The sequence below is a fragment of the Cricetulus griseus genome (assembly GCF_003668045.3).
Source record: "Cricetulus griseus strain 17A/GY chromosome 1 unlocalized genomic scaffold, alternate assembly CriGri-PICRH-1.0 chr1_0, whole genome shotgun sequence".
In the NCBI taxonomy this organism is placed as follows: Eukaryota; Metazoa; Chordata; class Mammalia; order Rodentia; family Cricetidae; genus Cricetulus; species Cricetulus griseus.
This window is the reverse complement of record NW_023276806.1, coordinates 162,477,700-162,494,999: the sequence shown is the minus strand read 5'-3', so window position 1 is coordinate 162,494,999 and position 17,300 is coordinate 162,477,700. Positions and strand designations below refer to the sequence as shown.

At 44.6% G+C, this 17,300-nt stretch overlaps 1 protein-coding gene and 1 long non-coding RNA gene across 2 annotated transcripts; both read right to left on the bottom strand.

Moving 5' to 3' along the window:
* Positions 1–719: 719 nt before the first annotated feature.
* Btg1 (BTG anti-proliferation factor 1) lies at positions 720–3,311 on the bottom strand. The gene is made up of 2 exons (XM_027394129.2): positions 2,828–3,311; positions 720–2,046 (listed from the first exon to the last, which is right to left on the bottom strand). Exons 1-2 carry the CDS (start codon positions 2,973–2,975, stop codon positions 1,676–1,678), a joined length of 519 nt encoding a protein of 172 aa, XP_027249930.1. The 5' UTR covers positions 2,976–3,311; the 3' UTR covers positions 720–1,675.
* A 6,715-nt stretch (positions 3,312–10,026) lies between these two features.
* On the bottom strand, positions 10,027–11,815 carry LOC113833323. Its single transcript, XR_004771569.1, has 3 exons — positions 11,515–11,815; positions 10,875–10,932; positions 10,027–10,307 (listed from the first exon to the last, which is right to left on the bottom strand). It is a non-coding gene; the product is annotated as an uncharacterized LOC113833323 (long non-coding RNA).
* Positions 11,816–17,300: the final 5,485 nt, after the last annotated feature.

The window sequence follows — 17,300 nt, the reverse complement described above, 5'->3', positions numbered from 1 at the left end:
ATTTCTGCTTTCAATTTCCACCAAATACCTTTTAAAAAAATCCCCAGAACCCCCCAAATTAGCAAATCTTTGTCCATGAGGTATGCATTACCAACCTGCACTGCAGCGTTCAATTTTCCTTGCTATAAAAACAGGGACTCTGGGAGCTGTGCTTCAACTTTTGAGAAAAGAAGTTCATCTTACATACCTGTTGTCGAATTCCAGCTTAGGGGTTTAGTAAATCTTGCAGGTGATGAAAAGCATAAGCAACAGATCTCTGTGCTGTGCCTTAGCCTGTTCTTTAAAACTATAGGTCACCTGCCCCAGGGTTTTCTAATGGAACAAATCCAAGGGGCAAAATAATTGTTTGCCAAAGGTGGGCCAGAGAGGAACTTTTCTATCTTCACTTCACCAGGAAGCAGTGACTCATGATCCTTAGGGTGGCATCACTTTTGGAAGAGGGTACCTTTGTCTGTCATCCTCATTTCATGACATCATTAGTTTGTGAATGTGTCCATGTTTTTAACTTGAGGTGAAAAAATAAAATAAAATAAAATAAAATAAAAGCCTTACTCCTGTTTCTTCTGACACCTAATGGGACACATCGTCACCTTCACTCCTCACCCAAAGTGTTTTTCTGCGTGACCAGTGTGCAAGTGACATTCACATAGCTTACAAACCTAAGACCTCTGAGAAAAACATTTTTTATCTGAACCTCCGTAATCATGACAAGAGATTGGTTAAAATGCCAAGATAAGAAACAATTTATTATAGAGAGAAGAAAAATTTCTCATCCAAAATATAGAAATCTGTACAACTTTGCCACAATCAATATACATGAACTGTACAAATTTACACCAGTTCATAATTTACCAAATAAAAGATGACTAACAAAGTTCACAAAATAGATGGTGGTTTGTGGAAAAGACTTTTACCCAATTAAGTACAAGGAAAGTTACAAACCAGACCTCCACTTTCTAAAAATAAGAAGTTTAGTCAGTCTTAGAAAACTACAAGCTAGCAAATGTACAGAGAGCTGGCTGGTGCTAACAACCACAGTTGAGACAGTGTCTTTTTTAAGGGTCTTTTAAAAGCCTGTTGCCACGGCAGAGTCTGGTCACTTGCTACTTTCAAAGCCAAAAACACAATACAAGGTCTGACCATTTTCCCCGGGTCATGCGTACTAGTTTGTCTTTATGTACATTTATACATGTAAGTGCTAGGTAAAAGTCTCCATGTAAAATTTCCAGTACTACCATGCTTAAAACATTGAGCTTCCCTATTGAGCTGCCAAAAAAAGTTACTGATAACTTTCAAGTGTAATAGTGCAAATTCCCCTGCGAGATGGACTGCAGAGGAGGGTTCTTCGAAATACAGGTTTTTCCTTAAATCGACTGATGTGACAAATTGGGTATAAGGTCTGGGAGAAACTGAAACCACCCTGTGACTTCACTCCCTAGCAATTAAAGTGATCCTTTACTTGGACTCACAGGCTATTTAAATCACTGAAAGGTACTGTCCAAACTATGGCACTGTCACTTAAAAAAAAAAAAATTATTACCACTCTATCTTGTGCCAGGTCTTCACAGCTGTGACATGGTTTAAATTCCATAATCCATCCCCAAGAGGAGCCCACCCAAAGCAAAAAATCAAATTTATCCATCCATTATAAGATGATCCATCCATAGACTATATCTTAACCTGATACAGTCATCATATTGTAGTTTTTGGAAGGGCTTGTTCTGCCCAAGAGAAGTTCCTCCTTACAACTGATTCTGCTGTCTACCATTTGCACGTTGGTGCTGTTGTTTGGAGTGCTACCTCCTGCTGGTGAGGCTTCATACAGCACACAGATGGAGCCATCCTCTCCAATTCGGTAGGACACTTCGTAGGGGTCAACCCAGAGTGTGAGTTCACTTGGGAGAAGCCTGAACAACTCTTGACTGCTCAGTCCAATCCGCTGGGCTGCCTGTCCAATCAGAGGATCCATCTTATGGTTGATGCGAATACAACGGTAACCTGATCCCTTGCACGGCTTTTCTGGGAACCAGTGATGTTTGTAATGTTCTGTGTGGAAGGAAAGAACAGAGAAACAATGCTTAGACCGGTAGTTATGTACGGTACTTTCCTCCTCCTGCTAGGCTCGGAGGAGCGAAAACGAAAACCACCAACTTTTACAAATGTCCAGGATTGCGTTCGCTCTCTTGAGACAGGATGGAGAAAGAACAGACAGGGTTTCCAAATTATCAGTGTGGCAAACACTGTCCCGGGACTGGCCAGCTGAGCCGCCAAAACAGCAATCCCGAGAGCAGCCTGGGCTGGCTAGCTAGCTGGATGGCACAGGCGGCCGGGCGGGAACCTGTTTACTTTCTCCACCCCACCAGGGTCGCACACAATAGACTTTATGGCTGGGGGCAAGACAACTCCACAGTGGACTGTTAACACCGAGGGGAAGAACAAGAAACCCTAAACCCAGATCTGTGCTGGGGTGTAATTGTACCGGTGACAAATCCGATGATTAATGGGCAAGAAACATAGGAGGTGCGGAGACCTGGCACGTCGGTCCGGGGCCGGCTCCGGGGCAAGGAAGCAACAAGCCACCAAGGGGTCCAGCCGCCGACCCCGCAACGGTCGCGGTGACTTGGCGGAGAGGACCGACGGGACGCCGGACCCTGGCTCTTTTGTCCCCCGCAACGGGCCGGTAGCCGTCGGGGCGCAGTTCCGCGTCGCCCCGCTCGGGATCCTTTGTTGTGCGTGTCGCGGCGCCCCGCCGCCCAGCCCCCCCCCCAGCCACCACCGGGACGCGCCCGTTAGTGGCGGCCCGCGGCGGGCCCCGCGCCCCGCTCACCTGCCAGCAGCTCCTGCAGGCTCTGGCTGAAGGTCTGCAGCTGTCGCTCGCTCGTGAGCCCCTTGGTGCGGAGGAACTTGGAGATGAAGGACACCGCGGCGGCGATCTCGCCTATCATGGTGGCGGCCCGAGTGTAGAAGGGATGCATGGGGGCGGCGGACGGGGGTGGCCCGGGGCGGCCGGGGCTCGGCGGCGCGGCCCCGACGGCGGAGCGGCCACCCCGGGCTCCCGCCCAGACCCGACGGCCGAGAGGAAGCGAGGACGTGAGGCGCGGACGGCTACTGGTTCTAGGGGATTTTTTTTTCTTTCTTTTAGAGTAAAAAAGTTATTTTCAAGCCAGGAGGCGGCGGGAGAGAGAGAGAGGGGGACGAGCGACGGCGGCCTGGTCACATCGCTCGGACCTCCCCAGCCGCCTCCGCCTCCAGCTCGGTAGCCTCCGAGGATCCCAAGAGTTGCATTTCCAGCTCCGAGGGGCGAAGAGCAGCCGCCGCCGTGCAGCTCATTTTATAGCGCTGCGGAAAGGAAGTGGCGTACCCGGAGCGTGACGGCGGACGCCAGCCTATCCGGAGATCGCACCATTGTGACGTAGGCAGATTCGGAGCCGGAGGGGGCGGGAAGAAGGGCCGCCAGGGGGCGGGCCCAGAGGACGGGGAGAGAGGGAGGAGCTGACGTAATCTGCTTGTAAACAAATAAACCCCCGAGTGGCAGCCTGAGACGTAGGAGCCTTGCCGGGCGGAGGAAGAAGCCGGGGAGGTGCGTGTGAAAGCTCCGCCCCCGCGCTAGCTCCGCCCCCGGCTCTGGCCGGCCGAGACCCTCTGGCCCTGGGCGCCTTCCTCCCTTTGGAACTCGCTGCGGGTTTAGGTTTCTAGATGCGCTGTCTTATAGCGGTGTTATCAGAGCCCCGGATCGGGGTTCCGTCTCTGCAGCCCCATCCCGTGTCCCCGTGCGTACTCCATGTTTACATCTGGTTCTGGCTCCAATCTGCGCGACTGGCAGCTTTGGTGGGAGGAGCGTGCAGTGGTGGAGCGTGGAACTCCAGAGTGTGCAGGGATGGAGGGCCCGGCTCCTGGTGAACCCCAGGGAGCTTGCAGACACCCGGGAACCCACTGCATCCCAGCCTGGGAAAACGGTGGGGACGTGTCTGTAAAACTTTAATTATAAAACAGGTTAGTAAGTAGGCCGTTGTGGCCCTATTTCAGGAGAGAGATAACATAGACTCAAAAGAAAAAGATAGGAAAATTAAAAAAAAAAAAACATAAGATCTGCATATGTATTTTAAAAGTACCCACAGTTTTTTTTTTTTTAATTTTGCTTAGTTCAAATAATGTCAGAACTTTAGAGTTGTGTTGCTGTTAACGAAAACAGCAGATAAAACTTGAATATTGTTGAGTGTTCAGCATAGATACCCAAATTTACTTGAAACTCTCCTTGCAGAAAGACATTTGGGAACAGTTGCCTGGGAAGAAGGAAGGCATGACCCTGCTAAAACTATTAGGCCCAAAACAAGATTAACCCAAAGTAGGAGAGGGCAGAGAAGAAAAAATAAAGATGAAGTCCAGGAAGTCAGAAGTTGAACCCTACCACATGGAAATAAATACCTGGAGCTTAGTTGGTTGTCAGTTGCAATACACACCACTTTAAAAAAAAAAATGGAGCTAGCCAGTGTAGAGGGAAAGCAAAAGGATGACTAGTTATTGAGCAGGTTGTTTGCTTAAATTAAAGCTTGATTTGATTTGAAAAAGTGACTTCGTTATTTTTTTAACTAATGTACAATACTTAAGTAGCCATATATATGCAATCAGCTCTCTAAAGATAATATTGTTAAGAAGCATTAACTTGTGAAAAGTATTGATTTTCCTTAAAAATAAAGTGAATGGAAAATAATCTTTTTTTTTTTTTTTCTTGACTTGTCAGAAAGGACTTTCTGGAAAACCAAATGGAATAGCAGGGTTTCACTAGAACAGTGAGGTCTGTCTTACCATACCAGAAGAACCAAGAGAGTCTTTGAACTCATATTGTGAGGTCTGCATCACTCCTACCCACCTGCCTCTCCAACTGCTCTATCCTTTTTACCTTTTAGTAACAGTCCTTCGGGTTTAGATTAGGAATGAAGACGAGGGAACTGTCTGCCTCTGTTGTGCCTGATCTCCAGTGTGGACTCCTAGTGATTCAGAGTATAGAGTCCTCAACAATACAAAAATAACAAAGCTAACAAATTACTAAGATTTGAACCAAGGTATCTCCTGGTTCTCGCCACACGCTTTCCTGCTTTCCCAAACACCAGCAGGACCTCACCTGAAAACTTTAAAGTAAATTCAAGGACCAGACATAGTGGTACACGCTTTGAATCTTCCAGCCCTCTGGAGGCAGAGGCAGGCAGATCTTTGGGCTCAAAGCCAGCCTGGTCTACACAGTAACTTCCAGACCAGCTAACACTACATAGTCATATCCTCATCTCAAAACAAGCAAGTCAATTTAAGAAGCCAAGTGAAGTTTGCTTGTAATTCCATTCTGAGGCAGGAGACCTAGGGATAAGCCTCCTTTGGTAGCATACAGGAAGCCTGGGTCAGGTCACCACCCAGCACTGCATGAACCAGGAGTACACATGTCTGAAATCCCAGCCCTGAGGTAGTAAAGGCATGGAGAACAGAAATTCAAGGACATCCTCAACTAAATAGTGAGTACTGGCCAATCTGAGTATACATGAGACGCTGAAAAACAACCAGGGCATTAAAATCACAGAATTTCTGTCAAAACAAATTCAGAATATAAACCTTGCTTTATTTTGTTCTGTTCAATTGGCATGATTGGCAAACAGCACAAACATCAGGCTAGCAGTGTGCAGAGAGGGTCAGACACTGGAGAAACTGAACAGCAGTATGAGGGACGACTCACAGAGAGCATGTTGTCGTAAGGGCTATCTTGCTTGACTGAAGAAACCGGGCACACTGTCAAAAGTTCTGTACTGAAGTAAAAACTAGGAAAACACGTCATATACCAAAGAGTTTACAGCCCACTGTGGATTGAGGGAGTCTACAGCAGTACTGTGAAGCACCCATGCCACTCAGTGGGACGAAGTTTATGAAATGCCTATCACCGTGAACCAGAAGTGAAGGGGACTGGAGATTCAGGAGATGAGCTGCAGAAATCTAAGCAAATGCATGTGCTTAATATTTTTTCAAGACAGAATCTCAAGGAACCCCGGACTTGTCACAAAGTCTCTGTTGCAAAAGATGACCTTGAAATTTTGATGCTCCTGCCTCCGTATCCCTGTGTTAGGATTATAGTTAACCACCATTCGAGCCTGAGATGGAACCCAGGGCCTCCTGAATAATAATCACCCTATCAACATCTTCAACACCCCTAGGAAAAAAATATTTTTTAAGATTTATTTTTAATCAGCAGTGGTGGTGCAAGACTTTAATCCCAACCCTCGGGAGGAAGAGGCAGGAGAATCTCTGAATTAGAGGTCAGCCTGGTCTACAGTAGCCATGACAGCCATGGCTACACAGAGAAACCCTGTCTTGAAAGACCGCCCCACAAAAAATTACTTTTAAATGTGTGTGTGTGTGTGTCTGTGTGTGTGTGTATAGATATGTGCACATGCCTATAATGCCTGCAGAGAGCATTAAAAACATGTTTAAAAAGCCAAAATTTAACAATATAACTACCATCCCATCCTACAATCTTTCCACTGTTTGTACAGCCTTGTGAAATTTTCTTCACCTTCCCATGGTGTTTGCAATAGTCAATGAAATCAACCTAAATAACTACTAATCATGAAAGGATAAAGAAGATCCAGTACTTTTGAATGGAATACTATTAATCCATAAAAAGAATGAAGTCACTGAGATTTGTGACAATGTGGATGGTACTGTGTGGTTTTTCCTGGAGAGAAGTAATCGAACGTCTTTTCAATTCAGGAAGGGCACTAATGACAGAAAAGAGAAACAATTCTACCCAAATAGTGGAATAGTGTAGAATAGTGAGTTTAATATGATTGCTTCCAGACCAGGAGAAAGTGATTGCTTGAAGAATAACAGGTGACTCAAAGGTAGCTGGGTCACCAAAAAGCTCATCCCTGTAGCTCCTTGCATCTGGACTTATCAGAGTCCCTTGTCAGGGGTTGCTATTATTGCTCATATTACCTTGGCAAGGGGTCTTGAGAAGCCTGTGTGTCTCTGGAGCTTCCTGAGAGGTCAAAGGTTGTTTGTTTCCTTATCCTTGTTTCATGTACTTTCTGAGTCATAATGGTCCTCCTACTAGGAGGGAATGTTTCAGGTGGGAGGAAATACCTACATGGCAGATTAAGTTAGATGCCATTATATTAAGTGAAATAGGTTAGAAATAGGCAATTCTAGACCTGATGGCACAGGCTTGTAATCTCATCTACTCAGGAGGGAGAGACAGGAAGACAGTCCTAAATTTGAGGCTAATCTGGGCTACACAGTGAATTCTAGGCTAGCCTTGGATAACATACAATATAGTAAGATGATATCTCAGGAGAGAAAGTTGAGAGTACCTGGCAGTTACAAGAGGCTGGGGAAGATACAGTGAAGGGAACAATCGGATAAGAAACTCAAGTGTACCATTGTGTTGTTGTGAGGTAGGGTGGTCTGTGTATGTAGCCCAGGTTGCTTAATTAAGTCAGCCTAATCTTAAGTTGGCACTCCTCTTGCCCCAGTCTCCCAATTATGAGTATTAGAGGTGTTCAGTGCAATATATCTTGATAGATTTGCTTGTGAAAGAAAATTGCAGTTATGTAGCAGTGCAACTCAAATACGAGAAACGCCACACGTGATTGCCTCATTCCTACAACCCAGCACTCTGGAGACTGACACCGGAAGGAAGAATGGCTTCGAGGACAAGGTTAGAAGAAATAATGATTGTGAATATTTTCACCAGACAGAAATGATAGCTGAGGGTCAGTGGGATGGCTTATCGGGTAAGGTACCTGTTGGCAATCCTAATGACCTGAATTTGATCCCAGGGAGCCACATGGTGGAAGGAAAGAGCAGCCCCCTACCACGTTGTCCTCTGACCTCTGTATTCATGCCTTAGGATGGGTGTTCACGAACACACACACACACACACAATGTAACAAAACATAAGAAAAAAAAATGATAGCTGACAGTTGTTGTAAACCCAACACTCCAGAGGCAGAGGCAGGAGAATAAAGAGGTCGAGATCAACTTTGGCTAATGTAGTGAGTTCAAGGCTACCCGGAGCTCTCTGAGACCGTGTCTCAAAAGATCAAACAACAAAAACAAATAAAAGCATTTAAAAAGAGAAGGGTGCTGAGGATATAGGTTGGCAGAGTGATTTGTCTCTTGTGCACAAAGCCCTGGGTTAGATCCCCAGTACCTCAAGATCCCAGCGTGATGGTCTACACCTGACATCCTAACAGGATCAGAATCCACAATGTAATCTTCTTTAGACGGCTACATTCCCTGTTTGAGGCCAACCTGGGATAAGTGAAACCCTATTTCAGAAAGAAAAAGACAAAAGGGGGAGAAAGGAAGGAGGAGGGAAGGGATGGATAGAAGGAAAGAAATGAACTGGGAAAAATACCTCTGGTTGAGTACTTGGCTAATGTGAAAGGGTCTGGATTCTGTCCCTAATACAGAAAGAAAGAAAAGAAAAGGGGCTGTCATCGTAAACCTCAGTCACAACAGCGTCACAGTGCTCAGTGGCACAACACTTGTTCAGCATGTGCAAGCCCCTGGCTTCAATCTCTACTGCTGGGAAAAACAAGACACCAGCTTTGGGGACTGAAAGCTGTGTTGCTGATGCTGAGCCATGTTCTGGTGAGGCCTCCATCCTCCTGTGAGCACAGTGCTGCTACGCCATGGTTTTTACTGCTAAACAAAGGTGAGAAAAGGCTGGCTTTTTAAAATAGCATTTACATTCCTCTTTATGACAGAGTGTCTGCTTGAGTGAATGAGTCCCGGAGACTCACTGTACACAAACTGTTTCAGGGACGTGACTCTTTCTTTTCTCCTTGGTGTTTTTGTTTTCATTGTGAGCCAAAGTCCTGTGTAGACCATCCCGGCATCATAACTCAAAAACATAACTAAGGATGACTTTTGAACCTTTGAACTTTCCCCCCCCCCCCCCCCCGCCGAGTGCTTGGATCACAGAGGTGCAATACTATATCCAGCTAAGGACCCAACCCAGGGCTTCCTCCAAAGGTTCTAGGGACTCTACAACTGAGACATATCCCTGGTCCTCAAGAACATAATTAGAAAAAAAAATTGTGTGCCAGTCAGTAGTGGCTCACACCTTTACACTCAGCACTCTGGAAGCAGAGGCAGGCAGATCTCTGAGTTTGAGACCAACCTGGTCCATAGAGTGAGTTCCAGGATATTCAGGGCTACAATTTTAAAAAAAAAAAAAAAAAAAAAAAAAAAAAAAAAAAAAAAAAAAGCAACAAATTGCCTTTAAGCTGTGTGTTTGAAATGAATACAAAACATACAGGAATTTTGCATTTCAACTGGAGTCCTGTTCCCCTAAATATTTCATTATCTCTGTGTAAATATTGGCAAATCCTAGAAAAACACCAAATCCCCAAACACAGTGTAGATAATGGGCCTTCAACCTGTCCCTTTCATTACTGTTTACCAGTGGTCCCTAGGATCCTATCTAGGGGGGTTTTGTTTGTTCCTTTGTTTTGTTTTGAGACAGTATCCTTTGGCTAGCCTAGAATGCCCTATGTAGACCAGAACCCTCCAAGTCATAGAGATCCCCCTGCCTCTGCCTCCTGAGTGCAGGAGGTAGCCACCATGCCTGATGGTCTCTAGAATCTATGAGGCCTGTTGTTTATTACTTAGCCCTAGGCATGTGGTTCACTTTTCTCTCCAAGGACTATCAAACAGCCCTGCTAATATAAGCTCAGAGATTCAGCACAGTGAAGGGGTTGGGTGTTTAGCTAAGAGGTTGGGTCCTTGGTTAGTATGCCCAAGGCTCTGGGTTCAGTACATCCCCCTTTAATAATTTATTTATTTTATGTAATTTGGTGTTTGGCCTACATGTATGTCTATGTGAGGGAGTTGTCACTGGAACTTGCATTATAGATGTTTGTGAGCTGCCATGTGGGTGCTGGGAATTGAACCCAGGTGCTCTGGAAGAATAGTCAGTGCTCTTAACCACTGAGAGTTTTACACACCACACACACACACACACACACACACACACACACACACACACACACCACAGCAAAAATGGTTCAGTGGTTAAAGGCACAGCTGACAAGATGACTTTGACACCAGGAACCCTTGTGGCAAGAGAACCCAGTTCCAAAAACTTTCCTCTGATCTCCAGATGTTCAGCATGGTACATTCGTGCTCATAGGCACAGAAAAGCTGGAGGGTGCATGGTGCACATACCTGTAACTCTCGCCTTGGAAGCTGGAATCAGGAAGATCAGGAATTCAAGCTCAGCCTCTGCTGTAATGGATAGAGGCCAGCTTGTTACAGGAGACCTGCATGTCATAAAAACAAAAATAAATAAGGTCAGCAAGAGACAAAGCTGTCATCTTTGAATATGTGATCAGTGGCTCTGGGGTAAGGAACCCCAAAGTGAAACGGAAAGTGACCTATGGTTTTATCTTCCTGGAAGGCAGAAAACAAAGGGGAGCTGAGTTTGGAGTATTTTAGAAGCATAAAGCAATGAGGATAAAGGTCATGGAAAACACATAGGGGAAGGGGAGGATCTATATTTTGGGCAGGAAAGTGGTATGATCAAATTTATTTTTTGAAAGCCAGAATTTAGAAGAATAAAGTTGAAATATTTTTTCTTTTGCCTCTATCTTCTTGAATCTTCAAATAGTTGAGTATTTTGTTTATCTCTTTACCTAAAGGTCTATACTTTCTTTGTAATGGTTTCTTTAGATAAGGGTCTGCTGTCTGGCTAGCCTCAAACTCCTTCTGTCTGGGTCTCTTTGAGCTGTGATTGTAGGCTTAAGTGTGCCACACTGAGACCCAGTCCCTTTTATTATTGTGTTTATTCTCTGGCAACCACAGGTGACATACCTTTCTGGTAGCCTTACCTGATTCCTTACTTTGCTTTTGAACTTAGGTGTGACTGAGACATTGAACTGTTTGGATCTGTTGGGTTTAGAGAACAAAAAAGAACTATTTACCAAAAGAGGCAGGTTTGGAGGAAAAACTCGTTTCTTCTTTTTCTGCCTATCTTCAGTCTTTCCTTTTGAGACAGCGAAAGATGACCTCAAACTTCTGATCCTCCTGCCTCTGACACCCTTAAGTGTTAGAGTAGATTCTAGAGAGGAGTTGCATGTCTACTTAGGCAGTGCTGGGGATAGATCCCTGCCATGCCAGGTAAGAACTTCATTAATGGTGCCATATCCCTAGCCCCAAAGTTTCTTCTGATTTGGGCTCACACCAGTGTGTGTCAGGTGTGGTTTACTTCCAAAATGCCTTCTCCTTGGCTTCTCCCAGAAGCCAGGTGTCTGTGGATCCATTGACAACATTTTGTATCTGAACAGATGGTAATTTTTCATGGGTTTTTTGAGATGGGTGTCTTCCTATATGCAGCTAAGCTTATCCCTGAATGCTTCATCTTTCTGCTTCATCCCGATAGTACTGAGATTCCAGGTCTACAGACATGCACTATTGGACCTGGCTTCAGGAGAGTCTTAAAACAACTTACAATCAGATTGTAATACTCACATCGTGGGCTGAGAAACTCGAGATCTGAATACTCCATAAGATTTTCAGGAGTGATCTTTTTCGCTAACAAGGACAGTGAGAAACAGAAGCTGGTGAAAGTAGACAAGAGAAGTAGAAACGGCTTGTTGGGGGTCACAGGACACAGCAAGGCAGTTGCAGAGACATCTCATGGTTGGCATACCCTGGAAAATACAGCATCATTTATTAAAAGGCTGGCTGGAAAATGGAATCAAAGGGCAGATTAAATAGTCTGCCAAATAAAATAATTTTCACTGGGATGAAATTTTTCCCTAAGGGTAGATACGAGAAACCAAGGGGGGGCAGGGGGCGGGGGAGGGAGAGCCTTCTATTTAAGGGCATTTGAAGCTTTCCTCTTCCCCTGTGACCTGAGTCATGAGAGAGGAACCATAGATTGCTCCGCAGACCAAGGCAAACAAGGGAAGCTTGTGACCGGTGGGTGTGGAAAGGCCCCAGGGGGTGGGGGTGGGGGCCTGCAGGAGAACTGGTGTGTTCATCGCCACACAGCTGTTTAGCCAAGTTAGATGCCTGCCCTCCAGGAAGTCCCACCAGTTGCCTGTTGTGAAGCCTGGGGCCATTTCTCAGAATCAGTCCCCTCCCTCAGCCCTTTCTTTTCTTTCAGAGCAGAACCATGTGACTCCCTCTGTGTATCTGTTTTCAAAGCTCTCACCATCTCTTTCAAAGCAATACTTGTGTGGTCAGAGGTCAGGTGTTTAACTTTCCATCTCCCCAGAAACCAGAGTTTTACTGTTTGCTGCTGTTGTTGTTCCATCTGCTATTTGGCATAGGCTGGTCTTGAACTCCCTAAATAGCAAAGGATGTCCTTGAACTTTGGATCCTTCCACTTGTGTCTCTTTCTTGCAGTGATAAGCCAGTGTCACTACCCGTAGCTAGATTCCAATTTTTGTTTTCAAAATCTTGGTCAGTATACAAAGGAATGGTTTCCACTGTGACATTTTCATACATCTGGATCATTATGCTTTGTTCTTATCCAACCCTCCCATTGTCCTTCCCTAACGCCCCTCACCTCCAGTACGTTTCTCCTCCCTAAATACGTCCCCCTCGTAGTTTCATGACACATGTATTCATTCCATTGCCGCTCGCTTTCCGCTTCCCTATTCCCTGTAGATCTTTTCCTCCCTTCCCATAGTCCACACTGTCTTCATGGCCTACACGTGTCCACTCACACACATTTCATTTAATGTCATGAGTTCCAGTTCTATTTTCTCGTCAGTGAAATAATTTCGTCTGCCTTTAAATCTGAATAAAATTGTGTGTATGTACCACATTTTAAAATCTGTTTACCTGATGGACCTCTAGACCAGCTATACTTCTTGTTTATTTTTAAATGTTATTTATTTGTGTATTTATGTGTATATGTGTAAGTACATCTGTACCCTAGTGTGCCTGTGGAGATCAGAGGACAATTGATGGGAGTTGTTTCCCTTCTTTTACCACGTGGGTCCTCAGATCAAGCTCAGGTCATCAGGCTTGGCAGCAAGCACCTGATAAGCCCTCTTGCCATCCAATTTTGCCTATTTAAAAAAAATTATATATATATATACATATATATATATATGTATATATGTGTGTGTGTGTGTGTGTGTGTGTGTGTGTGTGAGTGTGAGTGTCATAAATACAGTCACACATCTGCAGATGTCAAAGGACAACAACTTTTAGGTGTCCTCTTTTCTTTATGGGTTTCAGGGCTTGAACCCAGGCTGTCAGGTTTGTACTGCCTGTGTTTTTGTCTGCTGAGCCATCTCATAGTTCAGCCCCATCTCCTGCTGGAACTGCCTCTACCTCCTTACCTAGTTTTTGTTTTGAGATAGCTCACATGTAGTCTAGGCTGTCCTCCTACTCTTCTTGAATTCATTATCCACCTGCCTCAGCTTCTTTTGTGATGGGATGTCATAATGGCTATAGAGAACAGTGTAGCCATAAGCATAGATGTGTACCTGTGTCTGCCTCATACTGACTTAGAGTCCTTCATATGCATATCCAGGAGTGATACAGCTGGAGCACATGGTTCATTGTGTTTGTAGTCTTGAGAACCCCCTAGTGCTTTCCGTAGAGACAACACTAGTTTATGTTCCTACCAGCAGTGTGTATGGGATCTCTCTTTCCCCACTATCCAGTTTCCAAACTTAATGCTTAAGCTTGGTCAGGTGATAAGAAGACTGTGAACTGTGAAGAAACAAGTCCTTAGTAAGGATGGTCATGGCCCAGAGTGTTTACAACTTTCCGATATGAAGCATTTGGGTCTCTGATTGGGCTTCTCACTAGTTCTTTGGCAAAGCTAGATAATAAAGCAACCTAGATAATAAAGTAACCTTGGCCCCACCTTGGACCTACAGAGATAAACTGGAGGTGGAGCCTGATATTTGAAAACAATTACTTTCCAGTAGAGGTTATGGCTGATAGGACAGTACTTGCCTAGCAAGCTTGAGGCCCTGTTTTGTTTTGTTTTGTTTTTTCCTGTGAAAGTCCTGAGAAAGAAAAAGCAAAAACAGAACTGGAAGACCAATTTCCACTGCTCAAATTCTCTTGGAAGTGTGATCCTTCACTGGAACACAGTGAACTTACCAAGGGCAGCACTCTTAGAGAAAACTGCCTCTTCTTCTCCCTGCAGCTATCAATTGCCAGTAGTTTCTGGGTGAGGGATGGCACTTCATGCCTAAATCCTCTTTCTATGCTGGGATATGATCCTACTTGGGCTTGCACAGGTCTTGTGCACACTGTCACAGCTAAGGAGGCTTCTTTGTATGTCCAGAAGACACTGGCTCCCCACTTTCCCCTAAAGATCCCTGGACCTTAGGAGGAAGGGAGTGTAGTACATATATTCCACTTTTTTGAAAGCTCTCTAGTGTTTTTACACCCCCCACCACCACCACATATTCCCTCCTCTACCCTTTACGTGGGTCCCAGGTATTGAACTCCGATCTCCAGACTTTCACAGCAAACACTTTCCCTGTTCAGCCATCTCAACAGCCAACGAAACAGCTTTGAAAGTCCATCTATATTTAGAGTGTATGAATTATTTGTTTATTTTTTTTTAACTTATTGGAAAATCTCCCATTAAGAAAGTTTCATTTTGTAGGCGCTCACCAAGCTGACTCTGGCCACCATGGAGGTGCTTGCATGTCTCCTCCCCCTTCCCTTGACTTTCAGACATTCTTCCAGGGTCCTCCACAGCTTAGCCCGGCACTTCCCCCTTGGTCCTTTATCTTCTGAGAACTAATCCTTTGCTTACTGTGGGTGAGTCACACATTCCAAACACCTACAACACCTAACTGCCCAGACCTTTCACCTCCCAGGAGACCTCAGGGTTGGGAAGTGGGTGAGGAGGCCACTCTAGTTGCATGGGCTACCCAAAGGCAAGCATCTGACAGGCTTGGCCAAGAGAATTGAACTAAATAGCTACAATCTTAAGAGTCTGGTTGAGTCTCTCTCTACCAAACTATCTGGCAACATCTGTGCATTAAAAATCAACACCCTATGGGGTTCTATTTAAACAAGCTAGAGAACACAGAACAGTCTTTGAAAAGAAAACTTTGAGGAAAAATTTTTTTCTTGGTTTCTTAAACACTCATTGTTTTATCATCTAAGAAAGAGCACAGTTATGATTAAATTCCCCACCTCCTACACTAATGAACTTTTAAATTTCACTTCCTCAGCCTAAGCTCACAGGCTTGGGGAGTGGGGAGGCAGTTGTAGACAAAGACTATATATCCACATATCTACATCTCTCTATATCGATCTACTAGATTGATCGATAGATAGACAGACAGATAGATACAGATAGAAAGTGTGTGTGTTAGGGGCTGGAGAGATGGCTCAGAGGTTAAGACTGCTCTTCCAGAAGTCCTGAGTTCAATTCCCAGCAACCACATGGAGGCTCACAACCATCCATTATGAGATCTGGTGCCCTCTTCTGGTGTGCAGATATATATGGAAGCAGAATGTTGTATACATAATAAATAAATAAAATCTTAAAAAAAGAAAGTGTGTGTGTCTGTGTGTGCATGTGCATGTATACGCACACATGCATGCACATGGTTTATTGGGGATTCATGCTAGGAAATTGCTCTATCATTGGTCTATCTCTAGAACTTCATTGTTATTGTCATTATGATTTTGAAACAATGTCTTCTGAAGTTGTCAAGCCTGAGGCTGCCTTGAACTCACTATGTAGCCCAGGATGGCCTTAAAATTTTAATTAAAAGTATATTATTATTATTATTATTATTATTATTATTATTATTATTATTAATCTTTGAGACAGGGTTTCTCCTTATAGCTTTTGGAGCCTATCCTGGAACTCACTCTGTAGACCAGGCTGGCCTCAAACTCAGACACACCTGCTTCTGCCTTCCAAGTACTAGCATTAAATAACTTCTTTTGAAAGTAAATTATTTTTCATACAATACACTTCTGACCATGGGTTCCCCTCCTCAACTCCTCCCAGGTCCTCCCTACCTCCTCTACCCAACTCTATGCTCCTCTCTCTCTTTCTCTCTCTTTAGAAAACAAACAGGCAAACAACAACAACAACAAAATTCAAACAAACCAGAATTTAAAAAATAAATAGCAAAAAGAAAGCACAAGAAACACGCACACATAGGTACACACACACAAACAAAACCCATTAAAACACAAAACTAGAAATCTACACACAAGCAAAAGATCATTAAGACAAGAAAAATGCTTAAACAAAGCTGTTACGATAAATCTTTCCACCAATGAAGGGACCAGCTCCCTATTTCAGCAGCCATAACAGCCTAGTACCTGCTTGCCTGACCTTGCCTTGGTCACTAGGAGGCCAGATGTCTGCCTCGTGGCAAGGAACCAATCAGAAGTTAGCTGGTGGTGCTATGCTTTATGGCTATGGGTGTGCTTTACGGACAAGTGCACAGCAATGACGCACAGAGCATAGCAATTGCCCTGGGAGGGCCTATGGGCCATAACCACCAGTTGACCAATCAACTCAGGGCAAGTCTGGAGGCACACCAATCCTGAGCCTATGCATACCCCTAGACACTCCCCTTATGCTGCCCTATAAGATCTCTATGCCGTGGCTTCGCTGTGTCTTTCCTAGCCATCTGACATGGTGGGTAGATGAAAGGCCCGAGCTAACATGGGGTTAGCTGGTTAAACAACTGCAATAAAGCCTCTTGCTGTTTGCATCAGGCTTTCGACTCCGAACGGTGATTGGGTTGGCCACGGTCCTGGACCGAGATCCTGGGGGCCTGAGCCTCTGGAGGTCTTTCACAAAGCCATATGAAACAAGAAATCTACAAGAGTGCCAATGAGTTTATTTTGTGTTGGCCATCTACAAAGGTAGATGCATGGCGTCTACCTTTATGTGTGGTTTATATACCCAGCAAAAATTCACTGGGGAGAATCTAATTTTTCCTTTGCATGCAGAGTCAATTAGAGACAGCTTCTTGATTGTCCACTCCATCTTTATTTTGAAATTTTAATCCTCGTCCTGTCTCAGCCTCATAAGTGGCTGCCCTGGTAAGGGTGAACCCTTCCTTCCGAAGCTAATATACACTGTGTTTCATGAACAAATGGACAAGCTGTCTCCCTCACAAGATTTTATATTTTTATTTTCTTTGTATGGTGATGGAAAGTCAATCAAGGCATCGCATACATTGGTCAAGAGTCCGGCTCTTGAGTTACACCCTCAATTCCAATTCACTTTATTTTGCTGTCTTTTTGGGAAACAACATTTATTTTGATGCTGCTCCCAGAAGACATATGTT